General features: G+C 49.2%; 1 protein-coding gene across 6 annotated transcripts in view; it reads right to left on the bottom strand.

Moving 5' to 3' along the window:
- The window catches only part of LOC128101157 (DNA (cytosine-5)-methyltransferase 3B), a 42,895-nt gene extending 19,019 nt beyond the window's left edge, over positions 1-23,876 (bottom strand). The window contains exons 1-9 of one of the 6 annotated variants that reach the window (XR_008215012.1): positions 22,679-22,804; positions 8,738-8,915; positions 8,132-8,193; positions 7,495-7,614; positions 5,498-5,623; positions 4,703-4,909; positions 3,912-4,070; positions 1,655-1,762; positions 659-803 (exon numbers count right to left, since the gene is read on the bottom strand). Coding sequence is in view for 5 of the 6 variants with exons in the window: in XM_052724011.1 (XP_052579971.1) it covers positions 659-803; positions 1,655-1,762; positions 3,912-4,070; positions 4,703-4,909; positions 5,498-5,623; positions 7,495-7,614; positions 8,132-8,193; positions 8,738-8,915; positions 22,679-22,702 (1,129 nt within the window). In the remaining variant the exon portion in view is untranslated. Of the gene's footprint in view, positions 1-658; positions 804-1,654; positions 1,763-3,911; positions 4,071-4,702; positions 4,910-5,497; positions 5,624-7,494; positions 7,615-8,131; positions 8,194-8,737; positions 8,916-22,678; positions 22,808-22,940; positions 23,037-23,527 lie in introns of those variants that run through there. The other 5 variants (XM_052724009.1, XM_052724008.1, XM_052724011.1 and 2 more) reach the window with 5 other exon arrangements.
- Positions 23,877-26,069: the final 2,193 nt, after the last annotated feature.

The raw sequence follows: 26,069 nt of genomic DNA, 5'->3' as shown, positions 1-26,069 counted from the left end.
AGAGAAGGTGATAACCCAAAGAGTGTGGAAGGTTGGATGTGCACCCATGGTTAGCCCGAGGGTAAGTGAGGTAGGTTGGGGGAATGAGGGTGAAGGAGTCTTATCAGCTTAGGAGACTTGATTCTTCTCCAGTGAGCACCATAGATGCCAAGAAATCGCAGGACAGAGCAAAGAAAACAGAACCTTCAAAGATGGCAAGGGAATACCGTGTCTCCTGGGTTCTAAGTTCCTACTGCCTGCACGACGCACCTTCGACTTATTAACCACTTTTGCAGGAAAACAAAACAAAAACATTGTATTAGATATAGGGCTGTTCGGGTCCATCCTTCACTTCATTATGTTGAATCATGAGTATATTTAGGGAGATAAGAAACCTGTCAAAATGACAGGTAGCCAAATTTATTTATCTATTTTTTATTTTAAAGAAAAAAATGGCCACAAAGGTAAAGGTTGAATTTGGACTTGTGGAAAAGGTTAATTGCACATCGGAAGCCTGACAAGGCAGGTAATAGCGGCCCTCGAGTTTTCAGAGGCTTTTAAGAGCCCTGGGGTCCACAGGGCACAAGTAGGCCTTGCTTGAGTTGGCCCAGTGAGAGTGCTGGGGCTGCCAGTGTGGCCGAGGGCTAGACCATCAGCAGTGGCATATATTCATTCCTACCTGGTTGTTTGTTGTTTGGTTTGAGACCCTCAATGCCAGTGGGCTTGAAGCCACCATGGGCCCACTCCAGCATGGGCTTCAGCTGGTCCTCCAGTGAGTCTCCTGGGCTGCTGGGGAAGGTCTTGCCAGCTCGCACCCTGGCTCTCTGCCAAGACACAAATAAAGGCAAAGTCTGTCCATGAATGGGAGCAGGCGAATGAGGTATGTGCCAGGGTGAACCCAGGGATTCCTCCTACTGAGGCCTGTATTCCCCAAACACTGGTGTCTTTCAGAGCTGGACAGCTGTCCTTGGGCTATGTTATGTGACAGGGGCCTGCTTGAGGGTCAGGTTAGGAAACAATAGAAAGGGGGGCATGAGTGGCAGATATCTTTCCCTATAGGCACCATGCATGTTCAGATCCCTAAAAGAGATTGATTAAGCTGAGCTCTTAAGATGTAGAAGCAAGCCTCAGGCTGTTCCATCCCCATTTCCAATAGCTTGTCTGGGAAGACTACCTTTGGATTAAGACTAGGGATGTAGCCAAACATCCATTGTTTCAAGGGCCAAAAGAATCTGTACATATTATTTAGGCACTTGCCTACATGGCACAAAGGTTGGTAGAGTTATAGGGAGGGAGTGGAAGAGCCTAATGATTCTGAGGAATAAACAAATGTCTACAAACTATATTAAGAGAAAACTAGCTACTACCTCCTCTATCCCTCGAAATCCTGTTCACAGGTTGGTAAAAGGCCCTTTTTAGCAGTATGACTATGTGACCACCCAAGGCAGGAGTCATCCTGTCACACCTATTTCATCAGTATTAGCCACTTACTAGTGACCCCCTTGGAACCAATTTAACCCAGTCGAGGTCAGAACCCATCTTTCCCCATCCACTTTCTTGGTGCCTCAACCTCCAAGCCAGTCTTGAAGGACACCTTCTACCTGCTTTCCCTCAGCAGGTTTCTTCGTCCCTGCCTATAGGGCGACGCCCTATTTAACACCCACAGCCATGTTACCTCCAGAGTGTGGTACATGGCCTTCCTGTAAGAAACCAGCTTATTGAAGGTGGCCAGGTTAAAGTGCTGGCTGAAGAGCCCCAGAGCCATGAGCTTGTCCGCTGAGACCTAGGAGAGAAAAACGTAACTATGATCGACCCACACCTGAGCTTAACGTGCACTCGTTCATCCAGAGCCCAATCTAGTGAGAACTTACAGATGCCAGTCCTGAAAAATAAAGGGCAAAGGAGAAACAGCACACAGAGCAGATTTGGCATTGAGAAACTCCACATGTGGGTGAGAAGGATAATTGGATGCCTTCCTGCGTGATAACGTTGACACCCAATCAGTAAGTTCCCACCTTGCTCAGGCTGAAAATATGCTTGAGTTCTTAACACTCACAATGACTGTATAACTTATGTTTTGATCATTAAAGGCAAATTGCCTTCTGCCAATGCAGAAATGAATTGTGGGTGGGATTCCTAGTGAGTGCAAAGATAAAATGAGGTGACTCAGGCTGCTTATCACAACTGTAGATAGGGGATGTCCAGGATGCAATGCTTGCTTTCACACTCAGCCCCATCCTATGTTCAGAGCCTCAACTCTGTGGTGTGGCCACCATGGGTGACATGCATAAGAAAGAACCCAGTGGGTACTACGTTACAGGCTCTGGGCAGGTCTTGGCCTTCCTATAATCCTATCATCGCCATACTACCCCTTATTGCCATCTGACCCTGTCTAGAAATGAGTCCAGTATGTCTCAGTGGATCAAAGTAATCAAACTACAATATCCCTGTAGTTTGATACTTTAAAGACCAGCATAGAACCGGGCAGTGGTGGCACACACCTTTAATCCCAGCACTTGGGAGGCAGCGACAGGCGGATCTCTGTGAGTTTAAGGCCAGCCTGGTCTACAGAGCTAGTCCAGGACAGCTAGGGCTGTTACACAGAGAAGCCCTGTCTCAAGAAAAAAAAAAAAAAAAAAAGGACAGACCAGCAGAGGCCCAAGTCACAAGTCCTACTGCTCCCTCTGCTGTTGAAACAGGACAACTGCATGTAGTCTCTCATCAGATTTCATTATTCTTACCCAGGGAAATGTAGGATACAAAGAAACACAACTTGAATTGAACCAAAGTCCTAAATGCGACTTCACTCTTACCTGCTTGCTGTATCTCAGGAACTCCTGTCTATGGCTGGGCATTGGCCTAACACTGACATTTCTAAGGAAACCCCAGGAAATCCATTCTGCATCACTCAAAACAAAATCTTTGCAGAGCACTAGACAATGTTAAGGGGTTAAGAGCACAGTGGTTCATCCTCTAAAGGATTTGGGTTAGACTCCCAGCACCCACATGGTAGCTCAGGACTGTCACTAAGCCCAGAATCAAGATCCATGAGATCTACAGATCGGAAGTCCTTCCTCTGGCCTCCCATGGTGTACAGAAATACATGTAGGGAAACACCCATACTGGTAAAAAAACATTTTAAAGCAGATCTTGGAACATGTGTTTAGCAGTGAAGAGTCAAAAGTGGGCTGATGAGATGGGGGAACCTGTCTTGCACACGTGAGGTACATGGGTTGGATCCACAGCACTTCAAAGACACAAAATAAAATCTCTAATTTAGCCCCAGAAGACTCTCATTAGAAAGGAAGACTCATTTTAAGTTGCTAAAAGATTCATTTTAAATTGCTAATACTAGAAGTTCATACTGTCTTTTTTGTTTTAAGTGAGACAGGGTTTCTTTATGCAGCTTTTCTGTGTAGACAAGGTTTGCTTAAGGTGTTTCACAATACACGGGGTGCGTGTGTGCGTGCGTGCGTGCGTGCGTGCGTGTGTGTGTGTGTGTGTGTGTGTGTGTGTGTGTGTGTGTGTGTAGCTACCCACAGAAGCCACAGCAGGGCATTAGAAACCTGGCTCGGGAGTGTGGGCAGCCAGATGTAAGTGAGTTACCTTTCTAAATGCTACACCATCTTCCAGTAGACTAGTCACAGGTGTGGCTTCAGGCAGCAGACCAGGCAGGTAAGAGTTCAAAGCCAGACTATGGTACACACTGAGGTATGGGCCAGACGGTTACCCTGAGACCCTTTCACTAAGAGAAAGCGGCTTATCTCTGACCCACAAGCAGGCGTTTAAGACAAGTAACCCAAGAAGCATTTTTCTTTACTCTGGTCCCAGTGCCAAACTTAACGCATCCATGTACAGAAAGTTGACCTCAGAGCCACCCCCAAGAGAAGCAAGGCCTCAGGTACAAAGAGCGTACCTTGCCATGGCCTCACCTCAGAAAACTTGCCGTCACCAAACCACTGTACCCATCGCATGCCGGGCATGGCCTGGCGCTTGGAGGTAGCTTTCCAGGATACCACCATGGCAGGCCACCAGGAGAAGCCCTTGATTTTTCCCCACACGAGGTCACCTATTCCAAACTCCTTATCATCCTGGAAGAAGAACCAACAGAATGAACTGCAGTCACCAAGGCAGGTGAAACCTGAGAAACCTCCCTGATCACGGGCAAGAAAAAAAGGTTGGCCATAACATGTGATGCATGAGTTTGAGAAATAGCTCAGTGGTACATACAAAAAGATGTCCAGGAAAAATAAGCTGGTTTTTATATACTCCCAGCATTCAGCAGAACAAGGATTTGGAGGTCATCCTTGGCTACACAAAACCTTTTTTTTTGAGGGGGGGGGGGGGAGAGAATGTCTCACTATATAGCCCTAGCATGGAACTTCTGTAGATCAGGCTTGCCTCTGCTTCATGGGTTTTATGATTAAATGTGTGTGCTATAAAACTATCTTTTAAAAAACAGAAATAAAATACCAGGTGGTCCTGGCCCACGCCTTTAATCCCAGCACTTGGGAGGCAGAAGGATCTGTGAGTTCGAGGCCATCCTGGTCTAAAAAGTGAGTTCCAGGACAGCCAGGGCTGTTATAGAGAAACCTTGTCTTAAAAAAGAGGGGGGGGGGGGGGCACCGGGAATCATTTGGTCACTCAATAATTTTTACAGTTCTCTTTCCCCCATACTTTGCATGTTGTGCAAACCTGGGCCCAAATCCCTCCTCAGTGGTACCTGATACTCAGTGCTGTCTCCATCTCTGCTATCTGCATCCAGCTGTGTGGCATCCATGCTCTCCTGCTGGCTGTCCCGGCTCAGGTCAATCGATGGGGTACTGCTGCTCTGAGGTGTCACTTCTTCTATGAGGTCAATGCTGGGGTAAGGGCTGGCAGGGGATGACCATGGTGTGCTTGCTGAAGATGATGCTCGACGTCTCCGAGACTACCGATGGAAGGACAAGACTGAGACCCAGTGAAGCAAAGCAGAAGGGGGTACACAAACAGTATCCTCCAAAAAGTTCCCAGAGAATCAACAAGAACGAGAAAACAAACCAGCACCCCAGAAGACAGGGTTACAGGGACAGGAACTGGCAGTCATTGGACCCCAAGGCAGAGAGAAGACAGAATAAACAGTGTGAGTGCAATGACAGGTTACGACCAGAGGCTCTGAAGCTGAGCTCAGAGAGGGCGGGGTCTCTGGGGAACTGGCTCCTGTACATCTGGAAACAGAAGGAGGATGTTCTGGACCTGCTGGAGTTGCCTCAAGACAGCAGGGAAAGACACAAGAGACATGCAGAGTAGACACCAGTGGCTTTCAGCTCATCTCCAAGGGGGCCAGAGACCTAAGCAATTGGGAACTCCTGCCTCCTCGAAGTAGTTCCAAGTATGATGAGTCAGAAAAGAAAGTAAGAAGCCAGACCCTGGAAGGCAGGTGCGAGTGAAGGAAGCAGAGTTGTGTTATATGCACACAACAGGCAGTTCTGTGCAAGTGAGTGAACAGGCAGATCTTGCAATCAGAGATAGGACCAACCCTGGTAGCTGGGAACTCCACGGGGTACTCCTGCACATGGTGGCGGCCCTGGCGGCCTCGGGTGATTCTAGGGGAGGCTCTTTGCCTCTCCAGGCTGGAGGTACTGTTGCTATTTCGGGTTCGCACCTGAAAGTAAGAAAGGATAAACACTGGGCCGTAGGTGACTGGATGCAGGGGGTCAATAAGGGCTCCCAAAGGGATTGGGCCTTAAGGAAGCCTCAGGCTGACCTGCTGAAGTGAAGAAGACAATTGGATATAAACTCAGGGAACCCTTTAACGAGGACATCTTTGAAGGAGCCAATCACACTGTCCCATGTCACAACACAGATCTGACTACCCAAACTGGCAGCAGCAAATAGTGATTAAGCAATTGTTTGCCTTAAACCGGTGGTTCTCAACCTTCCTAATACTGTGACCCCTTAATACTGTTTCTCGTGCTGTGGTGACCCCAATCATAAAAACATTTCATTGCAACAGTTACAAATTGTAACCTAAATATCTGATATGCAGGATATCTGATATACGAGCTCTGTGAAAGGGTTGTTCGGTCCCCAAATGGGACACAACACACCTTAAGTCCAGCGTTATTCCAAAAAGCTCAAGCCTAAATACTGGCTTATTTAGGAAAGCCCTGGATGGGGCAAGCTCAGGAAAGCTCAGCTTTCTCAGAATGGTGTCAAGCTGCCTGTTGCTGCCACTTATTCAAATTCTCAACACCAGTTGATGGTTAGTCACACGTGGCATTCATTGCCTGCCTGTAATCCCAGCATTAAAGAGACCGAGGTAGGAAAGCCTGAGACCCAAATTCAGTCAAAAAACAGCGCCGAACTGGAATCTTCTCCTATGTGTAAAATGAGGAGAGTACAAATTCATAGAAGGTGATATTACAGTAGCTGCCATGCGCTGTGACTTTCCATTTCAATAACTCTTTGTTTTTTGTTCTGACTGACATATGTTTGTTTTGTTTGAGATAGCATATCATTCCTCTCTGGTCAAGGGTGGATTAGAACTCACCCATTCAATGTTTTCTTGAGCCAGGGCATAGAGTAATGGAAGAAAATGACTCACATAAGCAACAGGCAACTCAGTCATCCACCCAGAAAACTACATATCCATCCACGGTGGTCACAAATGAATGTGTTATCTCTCACAGGAAAGAAATGGCATGTTGAATAAATAAAATACCAGCAATGACTGAGGTTAGCAGATGTTTTCCAAAGTCGAAATCATTTGAGAGTTGTGAATATACCTAACTGATAGAATGCTTATTTCATATAAGCTCTGGGCTTAAGCTGCAGCCCACAGATAACCAGGTGTGATGCTGCATGCCTGCAATGCATCACTCAAGAAAGGTAGCTCAGAGGACTATGATTACAGCCAACCATGTCCTGCAAGACTGGTCCTGCCTCCAGCTCCCAGGCTCCAGTGCTCCAGGAGCTCCACACACCCAGGCTACAGCTCATCCGCTGGCATCAGCAGGGATCTTCACTTAACCCTGATCACACAGTGTGTGTCCGTTGTTGCACTGGTGACATTAATTCAGTCCCCTGGAGTCTTAGCAGGAAAAGCAATGATTGTGAAGGCCTCCTCAAAGGAACCGTAACCAGGAAATGTTGATGATAACCAAAACCTAAGTGGTTTTGTTCATTAAGCTCTTGGTGCCGTGTTCGGTGTGTCAAACGGCCATGGCTCATCTGCTCTTCACTCTTACCAAATGTCATTTTTACCTTGAGGTTCAAGTTATGATCTGAATTATCCTGTTGTGGCTCAGGGATATCAAAACTTAACCAAGGAGCTCAGTGGATTAGGGGACTTGTCGAAGACTGCCAACCCTTGAGTTTGGTCCCTGTAATCTACATGCTGGAAGGTGATAACCTACTCTCTCTCATAAGTTGTCGTTGACCTACATACATCCACCACACAAAATGCGTCCAAAATTTTTTCTGATTAAATGACTGACCGGTGGCAGGTGCCTGGGCTCAGCAGGTGGGACTTACAGCTGGACTTTCAGAGGGTGACCTGGTCTCCTTGGTCTCACGCGTGAGCTTTGGCATTACAATGTCAGAGCCATCCCCATCCTCTGTGTCACCGTCACCATCTCCATCTCCTGCTGAGTCCTGTGGTAAGGAAAAAGGATGAGCTAAGGGAATCAATGACACAGAAGCATCATTAAACTGACATTACCCTAGGAGTCCCCAAAATACATCCTATCATCACCTGGTTTTGCTTCAGTGAAATTTCACACCTGCTAATCATATGTTCACAAATCCAAATTGGGTTGAATCCCAGGCCAACCGCAAGTTATGGAAATGCAGAATGCTGCCTGCCTGGCATCCTCAACTTATTCACAGCACATGTGAGAAGACATGGGACATCCTGGCTTACAGTGACATCCAGGCCAGCCACACACTGTCTCAAACAAACCATAACACACCATGGCCAAGACGAGCCCACTGCAGAAATGAGTGAGTTTTTTTCTGTTAGTACACTCAGTGATGACAGACATAATTGCAAACGCACAGGAAGGTTTGAATAAAAGACTTGCCTGTGGAATAAAGAATTCCATTTGTCTTATTTCTCACGCAATCAAAACTGAAAGAAAGGTGCAAACCACGTGAAGAGCAGAGACAGTACCTGAGTGTAAGACAGCAGGCTGGAGACCTCCCTCTTTGACAGCCGGGAGCTTGATCTGCGGCCTGCGAGGAAGAGCCAGGAATCCATGTTTGCAAAGTAGGACAGTGGTCACCAACCTGGAGAGTGTCCTTGCTAAAATGCATCCTCAACAGTCTGTCCGGGGCCAACTCCAAACCAGTCATTTTAGGAAGTCAGTGCCCCTCGTGATCTCCGTGACGACACAGGTCAAAGGGACACACACGGCCTGGTTTATGCCTTCCTCTTCACACGCTAGCCCATCCCTTCACAGCCCATTCCATGAAACTGGTTGACACTGGCTACATTTCAAATGTTCCCATGTGGCCTAGTAGCTCTTGGGTTGAACAGGAAAATAGGTCACTTTTATCCATTTCAGAAAGTCCTAATGGACATTGTAGATGTCAGGGTAATACAGGGCTCCAAACCAGTGGGGAAGGACTTTCGGGGAGTCTGTGAACTTCTAAGAGCAAGAGGCAAGTGGGCAGCATCTCCTGATCATTATGAAGCCCATATCACCAGAAGAGAAGCAATGAGCTGTCTCCACTGAGACCGGTCATGAAGCTGCTGTGTCAGAGCTTTGACACCCACCTCGGCTCTCTGGTGTGCTGACCGCCTCTGTGCAGATTGCCTCTAAGACTGGGGGTGAGGGAGCATCCTTAGTGTCTGAGGACTGGTCGCTGCAGTTCCCGTTGACGATGACACATTCCTCACACCCACTGGCTCCCTCTTCCTCATTCAGATGTCTGCTGTCTCCCTTCATTGTCTCCTGTGGAAGAGATCAGGAGAAATGGGGGCCTGAGTGAACATTCTGTTTCACACCACGGTTCTCTATTCCCAGCCCAAGAGACCCCATGGCCCACTCTGAGGATGACATCCTACCCATGTTCCCTTCAGACTTCTCCCAATAGCCTGCCTGCTCACCAAATTTGGAGGCTCAGAACTTGGTTCCATGTGGCTGGCTAGGTGGATTCAAAGCCCCTGATGCCAGACCCCAGAACAGAGCAGGAGGATGGTGCTAAGGCTGGGGTCTGAGGCTAGGGCTGCTCTGCAATTGGCCCACGCTTCTAACAGTTCCATTTAGGGCACGCTTGCCTGGGCATGCTTGAGCACCCTAGGTTCCCATCTGTCCCCGGCCCTTTCTCCCTGCTCAGCTTCTGCAGAGCCTCAAGAAGCCAGTGCACTCTTTTTCCTCATGACCCCTTTGTTTGCTCTGTCTCCAGGTCTCCTTCCCTCTGACCCTCCTCTCAGACAGGCTTCTCTCCTCTCCATGGCAGCAGAAGCCCCACCCCAGCCCATCCTCTGGGGCCCATTGGTCAGTTGGCCTGTCACTCACTCCCTCCCTCATCAGCTGGGGGTGAACCCCAAGTTCTGAAGGGAAGGAAGGATACAGGGAAGGCAGTGGCAAAGGGCTGTGGCAGTCATGGGGAGTGACAGCCTGACCTGCTGTGGCCTCACTCCACCTCCAGGACTTGGTCTTCCCATTGCTGTCTCTCTAGTAAGCCAGCTGAGACAGTGAGCCAGGTCCTCACTGAAGGGTCCCTAGGCTTGTGTGACCTCTGCCCCGGCTCACACAACATTGTGGGTACCAGTTAGGCATGTGTCCATGTAAGAACCTGTACCTGTCCAGGAAACCTGTACAAGCCTTTAATCCCTACACTCAGGAGAGGCAGAGGCAGATGGATCTTCAGGCCACACAAGGCTACAGTGTAAGATCTTGTCTTAAAAAAAAAAAAAAAGCAGAGACTGTAGCTTTCTCACAGTCAGCCAGCTGTGAGCCCATTCTGGAAGAGGGTAGTGGTGCACCAGGAAAGAGCCCGAAGTTTCCACACAATGCAGCATGCTCCCCACAGCAGAAACACCGGGGAACCTGAGGAAGGGTTGAGGGCAGCCTGGGATACAGGTAGGTGCTGCCTCAAGAGACGAAGGATGCCGAGGATGTATTTCAGTCCCAGTACAGCGCTTGCCCAGCACTTCAGGAACCAGAGTTAGAGGACGGTCACTGCAAAACATCGTGAATGTAAAATAGTGACCCCGGCCGGCTCTAAGCTGTAAAAAGGAAACAGTAGAATGGAAAAATCACGTTCGAGTGAGGGAGACGGCTGTCACTGTCGGTGCTTGCCATGAAGACTTGGAACCTGATTTCCATGCCCAAACTCACATGATGGAGCGATGCCTGCATTGTCCTGACAAATGCAAGCGCCTGTGTACACACGAGTAGATAAAAAAATTAAATTGTAGGCCAGGTGTGGTGGCGCATGCCTGTAATCTCAGGACTTGGGAGACAGAGGCAGGTGGATCTCTGAGTTCAAGACCAGCCTGGTCTGCAAAGCGAGTTCTAGGACAGCCAGAGCTGTTACAACACTGAAAAACCCTGTCTTAAAAAACCAAAACCAAAACAAATAATTTTTTTAAATTAAATGGAAAAAAAAAATCACACCAAGGGAGGAAATACAGCTAGGTTAACAGAATATTTGTACAGCCAAACCTTTAGGGAATTTTTCCTACCATGAGAAAATTAAAGTTATCTATGGTTATTCACATCTGTAATCCAAGAACTTGGTATGCTAAGGAACAATAGCTTCATGGGTTAAAATCGAAGCTGGGCATTGATGGCACACACGTTTAATCCCAACACTTGGGAAGCAGAGGCAGTTCAAGGCTAGCCTGCTCTACAGAACAAGTTCTAGGACAGCCAGGGCTATAGGGGAAAACCCTGCCTTCAAAAAACAAAAACAAAACAAAAAATGTCAGCCTGGGCCATAGTAAAATCTACTTGAAACCTATAACCCCAGCACTGAGAAGGCAGAAGCAGGCAGATCCCTATGAATCTGAGGCCAGGCTGGTCTACATAGCAAGTTCCAGGCCAGCCAGGGCAACATCGTAAGACCCTGATAAATAATTGTAAAAGCTTGAAAGAAGGCTCAGTGGTCAAAAGCATTGGCTTGCCGCTCTTCCTCCAGTGTGGTGGCTCACAGTCCTCTCTGTCACTGCAGTTCCAGGGGATCTCACAACCTTTGGAGTCACTGGGCACATACACCAACACTTATGCAGCCGACACACCCACCAACCACAATAAATCAATCTTTTTAAATAACAGGATTATAAGTGAGTCTAGAATTCAATATAGACAAAAAGGCTTTTATACCCTCAGGAAATGACAGTGAAGTTTGCTTTTTCATTGTATGACAGACAGGTTCTACTGTATCCAAGAATTCCTAGACAACGCAGGCTGGCTTTGAACACCTAGCCGTTACCAGTCTCAGAAGTATTCAGAACGGGAGGCATGAAGTAAGCGTGGCTTGCTTTATGAGCCATGCTCCTTCAAGTGGTGTGTGTTCACCCTTGACACGGAAATATGTTAACTACAAGTCTCAGGCATGAGAACTGTATAATCAAGTAACACTCACACTCTCACACACACACACACACACACACACACACACACACACACACACACACAATCTGTTACTATTTGGTTTTTCAGTTTATTGTCCTTTGCTTTTTGTGTCGCTTGTTTCTTTGACACAGGGTCTCTATGTAGCCCTGACTGTCCGTTTCGGGACTCAGAACTGTCTGCCTCTTTCTCCTGAGTGCTAGAATTAAAGGTGCGCATATTGTCGTAAGTTTCTGAGTTTCAACTGACTTGACAGCTATCCCCAGGCATCAGGTTGCAGCAGGCCTGGAATATCACTCATCCCCTCTGTTCACGTTGTACAGCGCAAGGAAGTCACTCACCACATACAGTTCAGGAACTCTGCCTAGAGAGCAGTTGCCCATCTGGTTTCCTTGCTCCTGTTTCAAACACTCACCAGGAAAGGCTATCTACCCAGAGAACCTTCTAGAAGCAGCACCTAGTGCTGCTGCCAGAGTACAAGATAGGCTTCTTGTCCACCGGGGGTGCTGTGTAGCTCAGAGTGAACAGGCCCTGTGGCCCCCAAGGGTGTAGTTGTGATTTACTCAAGGGAGACCATATATACTGCGTCCTTTGTTCTTGCCTAAGCACGAGCACTCTGCAAACTGGGCATGTGGACCTCATTACATCGGTAGGCCAGAGCCAGTCCCTTGGACTTGATATGCAGGCATTAGCTACAGTCTCAGTCTCAGGCTGAACCTAACTAACCTGCTCCACCAGGGTTTTAAACTTTATCAAGATCCTTGGCTGATTAATCCCGTACATTAGATCTGCTGTTCTTACACAGACAAACAGAAGATGAGACTCCTCTGTCCGACATGGCCCAGTGCTGGGACTTGTTTCTCAACACAAGGACTCTCTTGGCTCCCCACAGACTAGGGAAGTGTCTGATCCAGTCCCATCAGCAAGGCACCATGACTTGGTAGAACAAACTAGCTGACTGTGGCCAGTTCCTGAGGCCAGAGAGGCAGACTTTCAGGAAAGCTGCTGGACTGTGTTCAGAAGGGGCATTTCCCCCCAGACCACATCAGTGTCACTAAGTAATCTGAGTGGCCTGCCATGAGTGGGGAGGCTGAGCCCTAGTGGGATGCTTGAGGATTCACTCCCTCAAGGCACACGGTGAGGGGGAGGCATGCAGTCAGGAGCTGGGGTGGAGTCAGAGGCCTAAAGCAAGGACATGCATGACCTCATGCAGGGTCTGTGGTGGGTTCTCACACAGCCTTGGACTTCAGTCCCTCAGACAGGCCCTAACTGGGTCACCAGAAGCCAGACAGGAGTGTGCCCTCTTCCTACATGAGTCCAAGCAGACCTGCTGCCTAGAGCTGACAATGATTAACTACCTCAGACCTTCCCCCAGGGCATGAGCAGTGCCTCAGAAGCCAGTGTCTGAAAGGTGGGCAGCACACCTTCCCAAAAGCACATCAGTATCCCACAAAACTCCTGCCTGGACCCACAGCCAGGGCCTGGAAATGAGCCCTGTCATTACTGCCCATTACCTGGGTGCCCGGGGATGAATGGTACAGGGGAACTGTCCCCTTGCACACTGGGGCTGGAAATGACTCCGTTGTTAAGAGCACTTCTCTGGCAAAGCACATGGGCTGCCCTACAAGGTGCCTTACAACTACCATAACTCCAGTTACATGAGATCTGACTCCTTCTTACATCCTCCCAAAATACTAGGCAAACTCATATTGTGCACACACACAGTGAGTTCCAGCCCATCAGGTCTACATGTTAGACCATGTCTACAAAAACAAAAGGGGAGGGAGGTGTCGGGCTGAATATATAACTTAGGTAAAGAGCACTTACCTGCCTAGCAGTCACAGAGCCTGGCACCACCCAAAAAATTAGTTCACCCTCTGGGGTTGGTATGTAATGCCAAACACAAATCTCTTCCCGGGTATCTCATTTTGGCTTCTGGCAGTTCAAAGCTAGCATTTCCTCAGGAATATGGCCCTTATCATAAGCCAACTAACTGCTTTATCTACTGTGATTTTCTAGTAGGGATGCTAAACTGGCTTCCTTCCCAGGGGAGGTCCTAACTTCATAAGGGACTTTCCAGTGAGGCTAACAGGCTACCACACTAACTTGTAAAACTGAACACAGGTAGTGTTCTCAGGTCTTTGCTGTATGTACCCTGAACACAGCACATGCATCCCCCCACTGCCAACCATCAGGGAGGAATTAATTAGGATGCCAAAAGTAATATGCCAATTCTAATGCCCAGGCAGTCTAGAGCACATACATGCCTTACTAATGTTTCTGGGGACAAGCAAACAGACCCCTTAAATGCTATTAAGGATGTATCAGTCACCCCGGGGCCTGGGGGCACTCCATGGCTCTAAACATGATCTAGTGTTGTGTTACCTTCCCAAGAGTGACTACCTAACCTTGGGAGCAAAGATAACCTCTGTTTCCCAGAGACTGGGGTCCAGCATGTGACTCAGGGGTGGGCAGCAGTGCAGGAACCAGGTCAGAGGAGAGCAAATGCAATGTGGCAGACAAGAGGGATAAATGACACCCCCAATTAGACTCAAGAGAGGGCCCAGGAACCTCAGCAATGAAGCGGAGAGTTGATGGGAGAGGTGATGTCATCCATCTCCTCCAGTCCAGCCAGCAAAACAGCTATTCCATAGCATCTTATAATGTTAATTGCATTCATCAAACCTCACTAACAGGAAGGAGGGTGTCAAGGGTATGAAGGGAAAGTAAATAGAAGTCTGTCTCACCTACATCCCCAGGACAAAACAAAGGGAAGTAGGAGAGGTTGAAAGAGTATCACCTGCCCCTTTAAGAAGTTCCTGTGTAGGGGCAATGACAACCCACAGCCTTCCTGAGTGTCTTTCCCCCTGCCCACCCCCCACCCCCCAAAAAAACCCAGCAGACATGCTACTTTTTACAGAAGGATACTCTATAGCTCAGAGGAAGCAGAGCCTTGTCAGGTTCACACAGCTGCAAGAGGCAGAGACTCAGGCCACTACAGTTCTTACAAGGCCTGGGAACAAGGCAGAGCTGTAATTAACATTTGTGGGGCTAGAGTGGGCTCAGAGGCTAAGTTACTGTTTGTTGCTCTTCCGCTGGACACCCTTTTCTGGCCTCTGAGGATAATGCATGCATGTGGTGCAGACATATGCAGACAAAACACCCACAAACATAAAAAATAAATCTTGACTAAAAAAAAAATAATAAATGCAGAGCTGGTTCATCATGTAAAAAAAGCCACCAAGCCTGGCAATGTGAGTCCAATCCCCAGGAACACAGAAAGCAGAGAGAGCAAACTCAAGTTGTCCTAACCAAAGTGTGCTATAGCATAGGCACACGGGTATGTGGATACTTACCTATCATTTTGAATGTAGGGTCTCTTTTGGTTTTGTTTAGGTTTTTGAACTCCCTATGTAGCCCAGGCTGGCCTTGAACTCAGACCCACATGCCAGTGTCTGGAGTGCTAGGATGAAAGAAAGGTGTGCCATCATGCAAAAGAGGAAACCCATTACCCAAAACAGTCATGCAACCGTGCTGAGGCAGAAGCACCAGAGCTCGTCTTAGAATGAAATTCTGCCAAGTTCCAAGAATCACATCAGGTTCTCTTCATGTTCACCTCACACATCAGCATGTCATTTGTGATAGAAGTGGCCCCTGATGGACACATACCTAGCCCACACACTGCCTTGGATACCAGAAGCCAGCCATGGTAGTGAATGACTAAAATACCAGCACTTGAGACAAGAGGATTAGGGGTCCAAGCCACCTGGGCAGTACAGTCAGATCCTGTCTCCAAAATAAGTCCAAGTGCTCTTCATCCTGTGACTCAGGACTGCCCAGGACCTCAGAGTGCCTGTAACACCCACCATTCAGGAGCCTGAGAAGTATGACAAGTTCAAAACACCCGAGGGCTACATAAAAAGCTGGCAGTTTTTTCAAGGGTGAGGCCAGACAGAATGCTCAGTGGTTAAGGAGCAGTGGCTACTCATGCAGAGGAATCGGGTTTTTTTTTTTTTTTTTTTTGGTTTTTTTCGAGACAGGGTTTCTCTGTGTAGCTTTGCGCCTTTCCTGGAACTCACTTGGTAGCCCAGGCTGGCCTCGAACTCACAGAGATCCGCCTGGCTCTGCCTCCCGAGTGCTGGGATTACAGGCGTGCGCCACCACCGCCCGGCTCGAGGATTCGGGTTTGTATCCCAGGTTCCACTTGGGAGCTCACAAATGCCTGTATCTCTAGTTCCAGGAGGTCTACTATCCTCTTCCGGCTTCCATGTGCATTATATACATGTGGTACACATACATATATGCATACAATAAAACACTCATACACATAAAATAAAATTCTAAAAATCAGCGTTAGCCAGAGAGATGGCTCGGTGTTTAGAAGCATGTATCGGGGGGCAGTAGAGGGCAGCTCCTGCTAGAAGGGGCCATGTTAAAGCAGAAAAACCTGCACCTCAAACCCATGTTATTCTTACCATATGCAGTAAGCCATACTGCTCTGCCTGTCCTTTTTTTCCTTTTTTGGTTTTTTTAAGACAGGGTCTCTCTGTGTAGCTCTGGTTGTCCTGGAACTCGCTCTGTAGACCAGGCTGGCCTCGAACTCAGATATCCACCTACCTCTGCCTCCCTGAGAGTGGCATACTATCGCCCGGCTCCTGTTTTCTTCCTCTAAGAGTTCACAGCTCCAGGACTGGGGCTGTAGTTCAGTTCTTGCCCAGCATGCATGCCTGCATGAAGCCCGGAGTTCAATCTCAAGCACCAAATAACCCCAGGCACGGTGGCACACACCTAAAATCTACTTCAGAACCACTTCAGAATTCTCACTGCAGGAGACTCAGAAGCTCAAGGCAATCCTCACCTACAAAAAGAATGACGTCAGTCTTGACTACGTGAGACCTTGTCTCTAAAATATAAAAATAAGAAACTGTAAAAAAGTATGAATGCCACAATTCTAGCACATGGAGGCAAGAGTATCAGAAGTTCAAAGTCATCCCAGCTTCAAGCCCAGCCCCGAATACTTCAGACCCTGTCTCAATAGCAATAAATGTATGTGCACCATGTGCATGCCAAGTGCCCGAAGCAGGGGTTGGGTCCTCTGGAACTGGAGTTCCATATGGTTGGGAGCCATCATGTGGGGGAATGCAGGTCCTCTATAACAACAAGTGTTCTTAACCACTGAGCACTCTCTTCTAAAGGCTGCCACATTACCTGGGGAGAGAGGTTCAGATTTGTCCACTTCAGAGCCCTGAAACAGGTCAGCAGGAAAAGTGCTACTGGTACCAACCTACACTGGAGTGTCTTGATTCAATACACCCTGCCAGCAGCTTTTTGGATGAAGCCAGGTTGAGGCAGGGGTTACTGGAAAGTCATTTCCAATGGGATTCCAATGCAGAACCCACTCCAAGCTATCCCACACCACCCCTGTCAGTGGTACCGCTGAATGTAACCCTGGCTGACTTGGAACTCACTATGTAGTACAAGCTACCCTAGAACTCCTGAAAATCTTGTCTTAGCCTCCTGGAATGCTGAGTTTAGAGACACCACTTTTTATCTATTAACACACTGTGAGAGAAATAACTGTCCTGTGACCACAAAGAAATAGTGGGCATCTCTACTACACCCAAGACAGGAGTAAAGCAGGGCCAACACTTTAGGTTTTTACTAATCTTTTAGTTAGAACACAGCTTCCTTATGTGGTATCCAACATCACCAGTCAGTGTAGGAAGCTGCTGAGGCTAGACCACCCACTTTTTCCATGGCTTTAAGGTTCCCTCCCCAGGCTCTTTCCTTCACACCTGCAGAAAGGCTACAGTATCCATCACACAGTGCTCTCTGCTAGAAGCCTGGGAAGTCAGGCAGGGGTGTTGGGGTTGTAGGTTTGATCAGGGAATAGCTTAGCTAAATAAAATTTTCACTGAACCCATGAACATCTACAAATAATGTGTTAAGAAAATTAGTTTTGCTGGGCGGTGGTGGCACATACCTTTAATCCCAGCACTCGGGAGGCAGAGGCAGGCAGATTTCTGTGAGTTTGAGGCCAGCCTGGGCTACAGTGTGAGTTCCAGGACAGGCGAAAGCTACACAGAGAAACCCTGTCTCAAAAAAAAACAAAAAAAGAAAAGAAAAAGAAAATTAGTTTTAACAAGCCAGGTGGTGCTGGCACATGCCTTTGATCCCAGTGCTCTGTAGGTAGAGGCAGGTGGATCTTTGTGCGTTTGAGGCCATCCTGGGCTATAGAGAAACCCTGTCTCAATAAACAAACAAACAACAACAAAAAAAAAAAAAAAAGAGGTAGCTTTAACAACAGTAGACAAAGGCCAGGTGACCCTGTCCTTATGACTGCTCAAAGATTAAGGAAGGAGCCGGGCGGTGGTGGCGCACGCCTTTAATCCCAGCACTCGGGAGGCAGAGCCAGGCGAATCTCTGTGAGTTCAAGGCCAGCCTGGTCTACAAAGCGAGTTCCAGGAAAGGCGCAAAGCTACACAGAGAAACCCTGTCTCGAAAAACCAAAAAAAAAAAAAAAAAAAAAGATTAAGGAAGGTAAGAAGGGCAATGGTGGAGGCAGAGGCAGGAGGATCTCTGAGTTCAAGGCCAACCTGGTCTAGAGAGCGAGTTCCAGGAGGGCCAGGACAAAAAAGGATTAAGGCAGGTAATAATGAGTGGACCATCAGAGAACAGAGGCAGATTGGGCAAACAAAGCCAAGTTCAGACCCCAACTACAGTTTCTGTTGTAGGTCCCTGAGCACAAATAGAGAATTCACTCACACATTTGCTCAGGCTTTTCCTAAACCTTGTTGCCTTCTGCCTTTGGTGAAACCCAAGTTGTTAAAAAAAAAAATCCTGTCCACAGCTTCCATTCACCTCTTCAAGTTGCTAGCTTGAGCGAGGATTTCTCATTAGGTCCCTGGGTTAAGTGCTTCAACTGCACGATGCTTATGCACCAATGCCCACTGTAGCAGCTGAAAATACCAGTACAATAATCCATTCATGGCCCCCGAGTGCCAGGAAGCAGTGATGGCTGTTGGTAATGTCACCCCAAGTTGGAGTTACAGTCCCAGCACTGGCCCAAGCAAACACAAGAGGATACCAATGTGGATCTTTGTCATGGAAATGAGACTCCAGGATTGGCTAAACTTTCTCTCTCCCAGGTACCCTTCCTCAATTTGTTGTTGTTGACTTTCACGCGGGCTGAGTCCTAGACAAGAACTCAAGAGACTAACATCCTTTCTGTGCTCCCAGTAACCAGACTTGCAGACTTACACCTGGAGTTCGTGGACCTGTACATGCCGCAAAAATGCTCCACAAGCAACCATATCATTGTGCCAAGGACCACTCATCCATCCAGATGAATGTGGCCAAAGTTGACAGGGTCACAGGCCGGTTTAATGGCCAGTTTAAAACCTACACTATCTGCGGGGCCATTTTCGGCATGCAGAGTCAGATGATTCTACTCCTGGACTGGCTAAGGCTGACAGAACTGTCTCAAAGAACTTTTGACCAAAAAGATCAGGGAATATTTGTCATAAATAAAAGTGAGAAAGTTTAATAAAAACAAAAAAGATACAAGAGACTAAACAGTCCAAGTCCAAGTCCATATCTCAAGCAGAACACTGGAAGAGCCCACTGCCCAGAAACTGAAACCTACTAGGAAACCGAAAACAGGTCCATTCATTTGTTGTCCCACCACACTTGGGTGTTTTTTTTTTTTCCTTTGAAGGGTGTTGCCAGGTCCAGATCAAACCTGACCAGGGCCTCATGCATGCCTCATATACCCTACAGCAGAGCTGTAGAGTAAGCCCCATAAACAACTAGTCCCACTCAATAGAGGTAAAAGTTTAAACACCAAATGTTGAGCTGAGCTGGACAGTGGTGGCGCACACCTTTAATCCCTGCGCTCAGGAGGCAGAGCAGGTGGATATCTGTGAGTTCCAGGCCAGCCTGGTCTACAGAGTAAGTTCCAGGACAGCCCAGAGATACAAAGGGAAACCCTGTCTACCTCCTTTCCAAAAAAAAGCTAAAACATGTTATGTGTGTACATAGTACAATGCATTAAAGCCAGGGCCTCACGCTGTCCGGGGAAGTGTTCTACCATTGAACTACATCCTCAACATTTGACTCCTCAGAGTCCTTCCTTCTATTAACTCAATGGAACTTCAGCATCTCAGGAATTAGCCAGCAATCAGCTGCTATAAAACCAACTCTATAGAGAGAACAAGGGAGGCTGGGGCAGGGCCTTATAAGTAGAATGTCAACCCTGGGCCCTGCTGCTATTGCCTCAGCCTATCACCCTACAGACAATGGATTTTAATTAAACTTGGGCTTTCCTCAACTAATTGAGAATGAGCGATTAGTTCACTAATCTAAAAATCTAAACTCCCACTGACGGGTAAAGGTGCACCCCTATCCATTCCTCAGCTGGGAGGGAACCTCAGAAAACTAACTCAACACAGCAACCGATATGCATGTCTCCAGCCAGAGTCAGTCCCATCTGAATGTCTGCACTGGGCTCCTATCCTTCTGCAGGGCAATGTGTCCTGAGATGGTAACAAGTGTTAGAGTGTAAATGTCCCCCATTAAAATAAGTCACAATAAGGGAAGCAACTAGATCTGAGCCTCAGCCCCACCCTCTATAAAGGGGCTCCATGAAACACACAAAGTCACACTTTGCAAAAGACACGAGGAACACTCAGACATGACCAACTCTGAATTAAAAAGTATTGAGGGAGGCAAGGGATGGAAGTTAGGGAGAGAGGGAAGGAGGTCAGGCCAGGTCAGGCCCGACCATCCAACAGAATACACCTGAAGCCAGGCCTGGAGACACATGCCAGCACATGGGGGCAGAGGAAGAAAGGCTTATGCAACATAGAAGGCCCTATGTCTCAAGGAAAAAGAAAAAAACCCACCAGGTCTGAGAGTGCCCTGTACCACAGTACAGGACCCAGGAAACTTCAGATTTAGCTATCTCAGAAATGGTATCCGGAACTAGAGGTGGAGCTAACATGGAGGTTGGTCTGGGACAAAGGAATGCCAAGGACCAGTTCCCGGGATGGAGTGCTTGTCCAAATGTCCACTGAACTCGGGTGCCTGGGCTTCAATAATGAGGGGTGACAGGCGTCTCCAGGTCACAGGCACCACATGGCTGGAGGAAGGGCAGGCTGAGAAGCAGCCTCCTCAACTCCACCTTCCTTCCTCCTCCCTCAGCCCCCTGCAGCTCCCAGATCCTCTTCTCCCCTCCCCCAACCTTTGCAGGGGTAAGGGTTTTTGCCTATGGCTTTACAGAGGATGTGGCTGGCCCCGGCAACCTCACCAGCCCCTTTGTCTGGCTCTCTCCACCCCAACAGGAAAGGTAAAGGATTTTGCTGAGCTCCACAATTACACCTTCAGCTAGCCTCAAACTTGGTGCGGGAAGGAGCAAAAAGTGGCCCAAACCATAAAAACACAGCCCTTTTCCAAAGAGAACAAAGGGGCTGGTGATGGGATCGGCTCTGCAGGTAAAGGCGCTTGCAGCCAAGGCTGACGACCCAAGTTCGCTCTCCAGATCCACATGGTAGAGTGTCCCACCACAAGTTTTCCTCTGGACCTTCCCAATGGTCCCACGTTTGTGTACACACATACAAAGTCAAGTGTAATAATTTTTTTTTTAAAGGAAACAAAGACAGCCCTTCCTGCCAACTCCCCAGTCACAGACAATGATGGTTTAGAAATGCTTCCACATCTGAGAATGAAACAGAGTACCTCAGGAAGGCAGGAAAAGGAGGGGCTGGCAAAGGTGACTCTCCATTCCGCTCTCTGCACAGGCTACCTCAACATTCGTGTGTTGGGGCCTACCCTAGGTGCTGTGCCCACCACCTTAAAGATGGAGGGCTCAAGAGCTCAACCCGGCTTCACCCCTAAGTCTTTGTGAGCGTTGTTCCTATTGCACAGATGTAACATTTAAGATAACAATTAAGACACAAAGGATATGTGCTTTGCAATAACACGACGTAAGCACAAATCCAAAACTATGCTTGCCTGAGAAGGACAGCCTGTGCTGGGAGGTAAGGAGGCCAACTGTCGTAAACACGAGTGCTTGCTGTATTACCAACCCCACAAAAGTTTACCTTGAAGCTGGGAGATGTAACCCAGTGGTAGATGGCTTGCCTGAAATAAGGTCCTGGATTTGGTCCCAAAAGCACTAAGGGTGGGGGAGGGCACACTCCCAAATCTGGAAAAGCTAAGTATATACCTGAGGTTTCCAAGGGCCAGCACACAAGCCTCAGCAGGCCTGCTGGACACAGAAAGGTCAGTGTAAGTGCCACTAGTCCACCAAAACCCACAGCATCCACAAGGCAGGAAGCACTCTACTGGGCCCTTCATTCCTTTTCATTCATCCGCCTCAGACTGCAGAGCGGGAATCACAGGGACTCCATGCTGCAAGCCTCAGGGATGCAGGGCTTTGCAGGCTGGAGCCAGAGGCATGCAGGAGAGTACAGGACTGCAGCCACAGGTGGACTCGAGCAAGTGGACTCGAGCAAGAAACGCTGCACCTCTGGGCAGTCCATCCTTGTGCCCGCAGTGATCTCGGTTTTCTGACTGCACCTTCTACCCTGGAAAGACTCCACAGGCGTCCTTAAGCAATCCCTGAAGTACAGACACTTGTAGGCTAGAAAGTGAAGGCAAGTTTTTTGTTTTTTTTGTTTTTTAATTAAGGCTTCAGGGTATAGATTGGAAAGTGGGGCCACCTCACCCCGGAAGAAAGTTAAGAATGGAAAGTGAGCCCCTAGGGCAGCCGGCAGGGTGAGGTACCGCCCCCAGCCAGCTCCACCCTGGCCAGGTGTGCTCAGCCAGCCCCTCCCCGCAGCGGCTGCGCCTCAACTCAGGTGGCTCTGCTCCGGAGGACCCCGAGGACTACGCCCATCGGGCATCCCCACTTCTTGGTACCCAGAGCACCATCCCAACCTTGGAGGTGTCCGTCATTCGAAGTTCCAAGCCAGAAGGGATCCACCTCCACCGCCACCTGGACGAGACAGCTTCTTCCTCTACATCCGGACCATCCCTCCCTGAGGAGGCTCCGGCTGAGACCCGGGCCAGGTAAGGACACCGGGTCCCGGGGACAGCCACCCCTCGAGCCCCTTTCCGCTCCCAAGTGCCCTCACCTCCAGATTCCAGAGAAGCTGCATGTAACACGTCTCCTCCCCTCAACTCTTCAGAGTGGTGGGGTGCAGCGGAGGCGTCGCTTCCTCGGTCCCCATGCCCGGTCCCGTGTCCCCGTCCCGCTAAGCACCATGCGCCCGGTTCCCCTCCGGTTCCTCGCAAACCTCCAGGAGCCTCTAGGGGACCTGTCGCCCCGGCACCCACCCCACCCTAGCCTCCAGGTTCCGGCCCCCCGGGACCACCCTCGGGGCGCGGGGCGCTCACCTGCCGCGAGGTTTGCTGTGGCGCGGCGCGGCGGGCGCGCCGCGGGTCGTGGCCAGCGGACGGCGGCGCGGGGTGCCGGGCTCGCGAATCTCCGGCGCCGATCGCCGCGCTACGTTTACTTGGGCCGCTTAACCCCCGCGCTGCCGGCCGGGAGCGGCCGTGCGCTCGCCCGCGCGCCAGTGGGGCCACCCGGGGTTTGGTCCGGGGCGCTCGGGCGGGAGCGTCCACGCGGGCTGCAGCTGCGAGGCGAGGGGCGGCAGCGAGGACGCTGCGGGGCCAGGCGCGCACGGGAGTGGGTGGGGAGGGGGCGGCGCCGCTGCCCTTGTAGCCCCGGCCCGGCCCTCGCCCCGCCCCCGCCCGGGGGGCGCCCCCGCCGCAGCCACTCACCGACCGGCCGGGCCAAAGGGACGGGCGAGGGAGATTTGAAATCCCTTCCCGAGCCTCCTCGCCCCGCCTCCTCGGGCGCCGCCCCTGGGCCCCCTATGTCTGGAGGGTCACCCTCCGGAATGATCCGAGCCCACGGGGACGCCACCTGAGACGCCCCCTTTATCCTGTCCCCCAAACCCCGAGCGGACGCACACACTCACATGCAAGCGCACACAGATCTGGATGCACGGCCCAGAGAGGGAAAAGCCCCAGCTGGAGTCACACAGCAACCCTGCATCCGCTTTTCCACCACCCCTCCGCTGCAAAGGCTGGCCAGGGCGCTGGGCCGGCCTTGCAGGTCACCCGCTGGGGACCCCGCTACTGCTTCCTGCCTTCACCTAGCTTGGCCTTTGTCAGCCATTTTGAAGGGAAAGGAGGCCCTTGGAGGAAGAAGAAGCATTCTGTGTTCCCCCGACTACCTGGGTTCCCGTGCCAGCTGGGGAGAAGTCCTGCTCCGCAGCTTAGGGCTGCCTCGGCCATAAATCCCACTCTGAGACCAGTGGAAAAACACTAATATTTATGATAGGCACCTGGCGTTTATATTTATTTCTTTATTCGCTCGTTTGCCTGCTTCTTGTCTGTCTCCATACATTAGATGGTGAACATCAAAGTAGATGAATAGACAGAACGACTGATCGCAGTGACTAACTCCAAGGCCAAGCATGCGCAGGCTCCACGCATCTCCTACTCTGTTGGCTCCCTGACTTCACTCAACCTCTTCTCTGCTTTGCTGTTCTCCCTCCGATGCACGAAGCGTTTTCCTTACGATGGATGCTTTGGCTTCTTTCCACCTCTTCGTTTCCTTAGATCTGACACAGGAAGAAGCTTTCTCATTACTATACGGAACAGTCTTTGCATCCTTCTTCTATCCTTGTGTTCCCATAACTAACAACTTAAACCTCTCTGAGATTGTTTTGTATATTCTTGTCTGTATTTCCCTTGGGGTGGGGGCAGGGGGCCTCACTCTAGGAAGATGGAAGCCACGTCTCTCTGTCTCTATAGCCCACGGGGGGCTGGCATCAAAAGGAACTAACTCACACAAGTTTGCTGAATGAATGAATCTCCACAGGTTTCCTGCCTCTGGGGCTCCAGCTTGAGTTAAACACAGCTTTCCTCCTGCACCTATTCCTGGGAGTAAATCAGCAAATGGGGGTTACTTTGGGAGACGTCAAGTTTCAACACTTTCTGGGCCTTGTTCCATTTAAAAAAGAATAGCAAGGCCAAGAGACAGAAGGAGGAAAAGCCCTTAAAATAGAGCTCAGCCTGGGCCTGGCTTCACGGGGAGGACCAGTGGGAACTTCTTGGCAAATGGGTAAACAGCTCTGAAGTGTGACCGGAAGGTTGGTGCAGAAAGAAGCAGATGTCTTAAGCATCCAGATTAGCAGGCGGTCTTGGTCTTGTCGTTTGGAAAGGACCATAACTATCAGGAGACTAGCCCGGCGTAGTGGATCCTGCAGGTAATACCACCTCTTGGGACTTAGACCATTCCAGGCCATTCTCAACTACATAGCAAGTTCCAGGCCATACTAGGCTGTGTGAGACCCTGTCTAAACCCCCCTCTTCCCTACCCAGAAAAAAAAGATCAGGAAAATGGGAGTAAGAAAACTACCCACAGGGCTGGACAGATGGCTCAGTGGTTAAGAGCACTTGCTAATCTTCCAGAGGATGAGAGTTCAATTCCCAGCACCCACATGGCAGCTAACAACACATCTGTAACTCCAAGACCCTCTTCAGCTTTCCACAAACATTCATGAAAGCAAACGCTGTACACACAAAATAGTAAACTTATTTTAAAAGGAAGAACACTACCTCTAAGGAAGTGTGGCCCATACCTTTAATCTCAGCGCTTCAGAGGTAGAGACAAGAGGATCTCTGTGGGTTGGAAACTGACCAGCAAGTCTCCATTGCAAGTTCCAGGTCAGCCAGGGTTATGCAGGGAGACCTTGTTGAAAGAAAGGAAATAATCTCAAGAGAGCACAAAACTTTACAGTTTGAAAACTCATTGGTCAACTCACTTGAGCCACCAGACTCCCCAGCGAGGAGCATCAACCTGTGTTTGGAGGAGTGAAGAGAAGGCCGGAAGAGGGAGGCATTTATATAATACTACCTTGATGGAACACCTGTATGTGGAGGTTTGCCAGCAGAGTTTATTGTAAGGTATAACTGGTCATAATCATTACAACCGAGATGATAATCACTGTGCCTGAATGAGATTAGGGTTGGGTGTGTAGCTCTGTGGTGGAGGGTTTGCCTAGGAAGTGCAAGCCCCGAAGTGCAAGCCCCTGGAGCTCCATCCCTAACGCCATACGCGCATGCACGTGCACGCACACAGAGATCTGTGATTAAAGCCCATTTGTTTTCCATTCAAGAAACAAAAAGCTGGGGTTGGTGGCACGCACCTTCAGCTCTCGCTCTTGGGAAGTGAAGGTGGCAGGATTGGTAGGAATCTGAGACAGGCTGGGCTACATGGAGAGTTCAGGATAAGCCTGGACTGTATAGTGAGATGCCTCCCCCATCCTTCAACAAAGAAGGAAGAAAGAAAACACACATGCAAAAGGATGTCCTTGCTCTTAACATACAGGAAATATCTAGGAAAAGAGTATAATGTCACCTGTTTACACTCTCATACAGGAAATCAAATGCATATATATGCAGGAGGCAGATTTGAAAGCAAATGAGACAAAATATAAACAAATGGGTTAT

The sequence above is a fragment of the Peromyscus californicus genome, unplaced genomic scaffold (assembly GCF_007827085.1).
Source record: "Peromyscus californicus insignis strain IS unplaced genomic scaffold, ASM782708v3 Scaffold_7__1_contigs__length_154581171, whole genome shotgun sequence".
Lineage (NCBI taxonomy): Eukaryota > Metazoa > Chordata > Mammalia > Rodentia > Cricetidae > Peromyscus > Peromyscus californicus.
This window is presented reverse-complemented; position numbering and strand designations above follow the sequence as displayed.